Source organism: Melanotaenia boesemani, chromosome 3 (assembly GCF_017639745.1).
Source record: "Melanotaenia boesemani isolate fMelBoe1 chromosome 3, fMelBoe1.pri, whole genome shotgun sequence".
Taxonomy (NCBI): domain Eukaryota; kingdom Metazoa; phylum Chordata; class Actinopteri; order Atheriniformes; family Melanotaeniidae; genus Melanotaenia; species Melanotaenia boesemani.
The window spans coordinates 31,242,995-31,250,927 of NC_055684.1; the positions used below are offsets into that span (position 1 = coordinate 31,242,995).

Consider the following 7,933-nt stretch of genomic DNA (forward strand, 5'->3'; position numbering starts at 1 on the left):
GGTGTTCCAGGCACGTCCTACCAGAAAGAGGCCGCATGGAAGACCCAGGACATGCTGGACGGACTACATCTCTCAGCTGGCCTGGGAACACCTTGGGATACCCCTGGATGAGCTGGTGAATGTGGCAGGGGAGAGGGAAGCCTGGTTTTTCCTGCTTAGGCAGCTGCCCCCCGACCTGACGCCGGATAAGCGGCAGATAATGGATGGATGGATGGACTGATTCTATATTGAGCTTCTTATCAAAAGTTACAATCTTACAAGCAAATACAGTCAAGCCCAAAATTATTCATATCTCTGGCAAATTCCGATTTAAACTTACTTTTATTCAACCAGCAACTTTTTTCTTGATTGGAAATGACACAGGCATCTCCCAGAAGATTATAAGATGATGTACAAGAGGCATCATTGCGGAAAAAAAAATATTTCTCAGCTTTTATTTACATTTGAACAAAAAGTGGTATGTCCAAAATTATTCATACCCTTTGCAGTCTTTGGGAAAATCCAAAGTTCTAGACCATTACAAATAGTCCAAATAGTTTAGCTGTTCTAAGGCATCCTAATTACCGTGATTAATTGGGAACAGCTATTTTAATTAACTTAGCAGGTGAAAAACAGCAGCTTCCTGCAGCTGGTTTTTGGACAGTCATGGCCAAGACAAAGGAGCTCAGTGACCACATGCGGCTGCTCATTATGGCTGCTCACAAGTCAGGAAAGGGCTATAAGGCCATATCTAAATGTTTTTAAGTTCCAGTGGCTACAGTGCAAAGTATTATTAATAAATAAAAGGCGTTTCACACTGTGGGAAATCTCAGAGGACGTGGTCGGAGCCAAAAGTGACATGTGTGCTGGCAAGGAGGACAGTGAGAGAGGTGAAAAAGAATCCAAGCATCACCGCCAAGGCCATCCTGGTGAATCTGGGCTCTGCTGGTGGCAACATCTCAAGGCAGACAGTCCAACAGACACTGCACACTGCTGGGTTCCATGGACGCAGACCAAGGAGAACACCACTTCTCCAGAGAAGGCACACAAAAGCCCACTTGGCCTTTGCAGATGCTCATCTGGACAAAGAAGAAAACTTCTGGTCTTCTGTTTTATGGTCAGATGAAACAAAAATGGACTTGTTTGGCCACAGTGATGTGTCCTTCATTTGGTGTCAAAAAGCAGAAGCCTTCAACCCTAAGAACACAATCCCCACTGTCAAACATAGTGGTGGGAACCTGAAGTTTTCGTGGTGTTTTTCAGCCAATGGACCAGGGAACCTATCGCGGTAAACGGCACTATGAAAAGAGCAATACGTTCAGATTCTTAACAACAGCATCAGGCAGTCTGCAGAGAAACTTGGCCTTGGGCACCAGTGGACATTTCAGCATGACAACGTCCCAAAACACACAGCAAAAGTGGTGAAGAAATGGTTAGTGGACAAAAACATTAACATTTTGCAGTGGCCCAGCCAGAGTCCTGACTTGAATCCAATTGAGAATCTATGGAGGGAGATAAAGATCAGGATGATCTTGTTCAAATGTCAAGAAAAAAGTTTCTGGTTGAATAAAAGTAACTTTAAATGGTATTTACCAAAGGTATGAATAATTTTGGGCTTGGCTGTATATTCCTGTAAGGATGTAACTGTTGATATGAAGATCAATATAGAATCAATATAATATATAATATTATTAGGAATTTCAGTTTATATTTTACCAAAGTAAGTGGTGTAGTATGATCAGTATGAGATGTTTTATTAGTTTTGTCAGTTTGGTAGCACTACCACATGTCATATTGTAGTTATTGCCCATTTATTATTTATTAAAATGATGAAAAAAAAATTTAAAAATACATGTAAGCATTATTTTTTTTTACCAACGTAAGAGGTGTAGTAGGATCAAGATGAGATAGTTTATTAGTACTGTTAGTTTGGTGGCACTATAACATGTCATATTGTAGTTATTAAATATTTTCCTTCCGTATTTTTTTCGGCGTTACAATTTGCAGACGGTCCCTGCCCAGTCGAGCACTGGCAGTTCTGCATAGAGTCTAAAGTAAGTCTCCCAGCTCGGAGGACGGCTCGTTTTGATGAAAATACGATTGTAGCTCACAGTCTACGTTGCTGTGATTGCGTTGTTGTGTCGGTTTTGTAGAAGCAATGTTCCGTTGATGAGTTATTAATCCGGAAAAGCCGAATCTGTGAATATCTTTCTAACTTTACCGAAGTCTACAACTTTCACTTTCTTTTACCAGGAAGAAGAGAGTTTGTTGGAAAAAAATTGTTGAAAGTAAGTAAATGATGCGCCACAGTTGGAAATTCACATTGGCGTGTTGCTCATTTTGTTGAAAAAACGCTGAGTGAACGATTTTGTTAAAGGTTTGTGATGTAAATAAAAAAGAACGGCATTTCCCCTTAAACAGACGTAAACTAAAGTAGAATGGAGGAATAACAATCTGTCAGCATTTGGAGGCAGTTTTGCATAAATAGCTCAAGCGAATTATTATTATTATTATTTTATTTTATTTTATTTTTTAATAATAAAACTAATAATAATAATGATAATGAAAAGAGGTGGTTATTTGAATACAACTGACATGTCCATGTAAATTATTGCTGTTTTTCAAGAAAGAAGACTGAAAATGACAGGAACTCAGGTCGGGGAGCCCATGGACGTTGACGTTCAGGTATTTAAACTGTTAAGCACTGGATCTCTGCTTTGTTAACCTTATTATGCAGTTTGTATCACGAGAACTTTTGCATCAGTTAAGGGTAAAACTTGGCTGAAAAAGCTGTTGTACATAATCTGATATTTGTCTTCTCTCCCCGCGTGGATGCACAACAATGCACTACAATAATTTTTGCATATGACACAATAAATGATTAACATACAAGAATTTTATTCATTTATTTTTTTTTTTTTATAAATAAATAATAAATACATAAATAAATAAGTAAATAAACAAACAAAGAAACAAACCTGTAATACACCTGCTGACGTGGAAATAGAAAAAAGGAAAAAAGTGATAACCTGTGGGAATTATTGGAAAATGTTTTATTATTGTGTTGTGATGTATCTGCAATCTCACAGGATAAAGATGAAGGTGTACTGCTAACTTTTTCACTAAAGTGGTCACAGTCTGATCAACTACAAAAACCAAAACCAAGACTAGAGAAACTTCTTCAGACTTGGTTCAATGGAAGAGAAAATAAGATGGACTGCTTAGTTGAAAGCATCCGAAAAGATGGAAGTGCCTTGATCAAAGTGAAACCGAGCCCAGGTGCAGTATGGCTGTTTGAATCTTAGGATCGTATCAGTCAGAACCTGCATGATCATCTAATTGCATATCTATAACAACTTAAAGAATAGTTTATTTTGGCTTTCTGACTAAATGAATATAAACTTTGCAACTTTTAATGATTTTTTTTTCTTCTTTCTAAGCTCTGAGTGATCTTCAGGAACTAAATGGAAAAACACTGACCAGTAAAGATGGAAAAACAGTCACCATACTGTCCATTAGTCTGGCACCACTAAACCTGGATTTACAAAGACCAGATGATGAGTTAATGAACAATTCTTCTTCAGTCCCGGGGCCACAAGCTGTATGTACTGTCAAAGAAATAATGCCAATTTACAAAAACACTGTTTCTAAACAAATTGATATACTTTTTTGTTCCCCATCCAGGATAAAAAACAAAGTGACCCAGTTAGGAAAGATAATGACCCACAAGGGAAAAATTCTCTTGAAGAGCATAAAAAGCCATCTGAAGATTGCCTTGTCTCAGTGGGTCATTACTGGTATGTGAACCACATCTACAAGGAGGAAATTCAACGTATACTGAAAGAAAATAGAGTTAGTATTGAGCCAAATGTCAACGTGAAATTTAAAGCAGACCAAGAAGATGGAAGCCCACAAGAAGCTCTCTCTAAGTTCACAAAACTAGTCCAGGATTCTTTATCTGAATCGTGTGGCTCAGTTATTCCTCTAAAGTTTGTAGATCCAGATCAGTGGAGTGATGCTATGAGGGTTATTCAGAAAAACAAAAGTAAACTTCTGCTGACTTTGTCCTGTGAAGAAGTGATTGTATGTGGGCCAAGTCAAAGTCAAAATACTTTCAGTGCAGCTTTAAATGCAATGCAGAAAAGAAATCCCTCTCTCAGAGAGCACAAACCAGCACTTCAAGACACATCACCGAAGATTAACATGACCATCAAAGATCCTTTTGTTGATGCAGGATTAACCATGAGTGAGAGCCATAGGAAGCTGATGAAGACTGCTTATGCTAAAGAATTAACAAAGATCAAAGAAAAGTTTGGTGTGACCTTCAGAGAATCTAACCTCAGTCAAGACAAAATCGATGTCAAAGCTTCTTACTTAGGACCTGGAGGAAATGCCTCCTTGGTAAGGCATGCAGTCAGAGCTCTTCTACATCTGCACCAGAAGACTGCCACATCACCCTTAAGCCTCACCCAACCTGTTGGTGCCACTGGGCTCAGTGGCCCAGTAGACAAATTCAGCATTGGTCATTGGTCAGAGGAGACCTCCAGTGGACCTCCATTTAATGGAGGATCAACACATCAGTACATCAAAGCACCAGCAAGTGAGGGAGCGTCAGCAGGAGATATTGAAGATGACAAATGTCATATTTGCTTGTCTACATTTACCAATAAGAAACAACTTAAGTGTAAACATGAATTTTGCAACGACTGCCTGCAAAATGCAGTGAAACACGGTGGGCCCATCTGTCCTGTATGCAAAGATGTCTTTGGTCTGATAGAGGGAGACCAGCCAGATGGAAAAATGACATGGACAACATATTCCTTACCTCTCCCTGGATTCCCAGACTGTGGCCACATTGTAATCAGATATGATATTCCAGATGGAGTACAAACGGTAAATTTCTTAAATAGTTGAACATGTGATAATTGTCTTTAAATTAGTTTAATAAACTGTGGTTTCTAAATGTTGGTAACTCTGTCTTTCTCTCTTCTGCAGGGAAAGCATCCCAATCCCGGTCAGCGCTACTTTGGTACTCGCAGAGTTGCATATCTTCCATACAACAAGGAGGGCAAAGAAGTGCTGCAACTGTTGAAAAAAGCATTTGATCAGAAGTTGACTTTTACTGTTGGGACCTCCAGAACGACTGGGTCAGAGAACCAGGTGACCTGGAATGACATTCACCACAAGACATCTCCATCAGGAGGACCACAGTGGTACAGAACCCCAGTCTTGGTTTCTAGGTTTATTATCTTTTCCAGTATTAAATTAGCTGAAATGATTCATATATCTACTTGTTCATATTCTGCTTCCACAGTTTTGGGTATCCTGACCCCGACTATCTGAAAAGAGTCAAGGAGGAGTTGAAGGACAAAGGCATTAAGTGACAGCGACACCAAGTGAAATCTTCTTTGTTCGAGACAGAAAAAGAAAATCTCTTAAATGTTTGAAGTATAAAAATGAACATATGCTTCGCTATCTCTTATTTAGGAATGTTTAATATAACCAGTAAGGGTTGCTTTAAGGTTCAGTAAAAATATTCAGCTCAAAGTTGTTTTGCAAGATCATGTTCGCATATAAAAGGTGATTTCAGTTGATGGCTGTTTTTGTAAGACAAATGCATTTAAGCATGTGATTGTAATCTTGATGGCACAGAATAGAGAATCAAATTTACTGTTTGCCTAATAAATGGTTTAATTACTCACCCTGACTCATGATATTGTTCATTTAATTAAGGAAGGTTGGAAACAAAACACAAGAAAACAGTGGCTGGTTTTCTGTACAATTTTTCAAATTTTATTTATAACAATATCTGTTATTTAGCTTGTAAAGTACTCCAGCAAAAAATTAAACATTATTCTCTTTCCAGAAGAAAGTCTGCACCTCCATGCATTGTGTACTATAAAAGCTATGTGTCATTTTTCATAAAAAAAAGAAAAAAAATCTAAAAATGCATGTATGATTCTGCAAAAATGTTCTTTAGGTAAAATGATTGTACTTCTTTTTCAGTTAATGACAAAACATATACAACAGCATAAAATAACATGACCTTTAAGCAAAATAAAAACGTAAGTTATTGTAATTACATAGACTTGTGTTACTTCACATGCATTAAGATATGGCTGACACATTTCTGACAGAAGCAGCATTTTGGGACAGAGGCTGAGCGTAAGGACGAGTCAGAGCGACCAGAGTGGTAGCGTTAGCAGCAGCAGGGCACAGAGGATAATAAGAGATCAGTCGAACAGTCAGAGCTCTTCTGCATCTGCACCAGAAGACTGCCACATCACCCTTAAGCCTCATCCAACTTTTTGGAGCCACTGGGCTCAGTGGCCCAGTAGACAAGTCCAGCATTGGTCATTGGTCAGAGGAGACCTCCAGTGGACCTCCATTTAATGGAGAATCAACACATCAGTACACCAAGTGGTGGGAGACAGAGTAGTGCACATTCTACTCCAAGAAACACCTCTTTTGATGAATATAAAAAGCCATCTGAAGATTGCCTTGTTTCAGTGGGTCATTACTGGTATGTGAACCACAAGAAGCTCTCATTGAGTTCACAAAACTAGTCCAGAATTCTTTATCTGAATCTTGTGGGACAGTTTTTCCTCTCAGGTTTGTAGATCCAGATCAGTTGAGTGATGCTATGAGGGTTATCCAGGAAAAGGAGAGCAACCTTATGGTCACTTTTTCCTGTGAAGAAGTGACTGTATGTGGGCCAAGTCAAAGTCAAGATGCTTTCAGTGCAGCTTTAAATGCAATGCAGAAAAGAAATCCCTCTCTTCAAGAGTACAAATCAATAACTCAGGACACGTCAAGGAAGACAGAGATCCCCAACAAAGAGCATTTTTAATTATACAGGTTTAACCACAAAGGAGAACCACTTGAAGCCCATAACTATTTCTGTCAATAAACCAGCAAAGGTCAAATGAAAATATATTGGCTTTTCAAAAAGAGTCAGTACTATAAAAAAGAAAGAAAGAAAGAAAAGCCTCTGTTGACGCTTCTCTACATCAGTAACAAAAGACCACCGCATTACAGCCGAGCTTGAAGGACACCAAAGGTGTTTCTGAGATACAGAACTCCTCAACGCAGCATCACACTCAAGTACTGGCAAGAGAGGGAGCGACAGCAGGAGATGAAAATAAAATCTGCCCGATTTGCTTGTGTCCATTTGCAAACAACTGCCTGCAAGAGGCAGTGAAACAAAATCCAGCTCAGAGGTAAAAAGGACGGCCAGATTTCTCACACACTGAGAAGGTTTAAAATTATGCACTTTTGGTAAAATGATTATTTTCTCATCTTCAGGACTGATAATTAAAACTTCAGTCATGTCCTAGTTAAGCTGTAGAAAATCAACAGCAATTCACGACTTTATATCTAAAATACAGTTTAAAAGGACATTAACTGCTTGTAGATCATCAGGAGACTGTGATATAAAGCTGGGTATTATCAGCATAGCTGGAAATCAATGCTGTGTCTTCTGATGACATCACCAAGTTGCGGCATGTACAGATTAAAAACTACTGGACCTCAAATTGAGCCTTGGGGAACCCCACACTTAATTACATGGATTTCTGGGGAGCAGGTATCCAGACTTACAAAAAATTGTTGCTCTGTGAGATAGGAATAAAACCATGTAGTAAGCTGCATAATGAGTTGGATACAGGATGGTAGTTATCGTGAATATTGGGATCTAAATTACTCTTCTTCAAAAGAGGCGTCACCACTGCTGTTTTGAAGGCAGATTGAAAAGCCCCATCTAAAGAGAATAATATATGTAAAAGCTCGGGCTCAAAGAGACCATGAAATGTTTTTAAAAGCGATGTGGGAATAGTGTCTAAAAGGCAGGTTGTGGGCTTTAACTGGGAGAAAATTCGACCAAGCATCTTTGCATCAACCAGGACAAAACTCTTCAATGTTTCCTTAAGTAAAAACAATGCTTCACATATCTTAA

At 38.7% G+C, this 7,933-nt stretch overlaps 1 protein-coding gene across 1 annotated transcript; it reads left to right on the forward strand.

Annotated features, from left to right (window-relative positions):
* Nucleotides 1-2,002: 2,002 nt before the first annotated feature.
* On the forward strand, nucleotides 2,003-5,677 carry LOC121636522 (E3 ubiquitin-protein ligase DTX3L-like). Its single transcript, XM_041980058.1, has 7 exons — nucleotides 2,003-2,267; nucleotides 2,606-2,664; nucleotides 3,069-3,258; nucleotides 3,420-3,580; nucleotides 3,664-4,872; nucleotides 4,975-5,192; nucleotides 5,294-5,677. The coding sequence occupies exons 2-7, from the start codon at nucleotides 2,620-2,622 to the stop codon at nucleotides 5,361-5,363; spliced, it is 1,893 nt and encodes a 630-aa protein (XP_041835992.1). The 5' UTR covers nucleotides 2,003-2,267; nucleotides 2,606-2,619; the 3' UTR covers nucleotides 5,364-5,677.
* Nucleotides 5,678-7,933: the final 2,256 nt, after the last annotated feature.

Excerpts from the sequence above, each read along its gene's own strand:
- LOC121636522 (XM_041980058.1), top strand. The coding sequence starts at position 2,620 with ATGACAGGAACTCAGGTCGGGGAGCCCATGGACGTTGACGTTCAG. Across the intron at positions 3,259-3,419 it reads CAAAGTGAAACCGAGCCCAG|CTCTGAGTGATCTTCAGGAA; the intron begins GTGCAGTATGGC and ends CTTCTTTCTAAG. Across the intron at positions 4,873-4,974 it reads TTCCAGATGGAGTACAAACG|GGAAAGCATCCCAATCCCGG; the intron begins GTAAATTTCTTA and ends TCTCTTCTGCAG.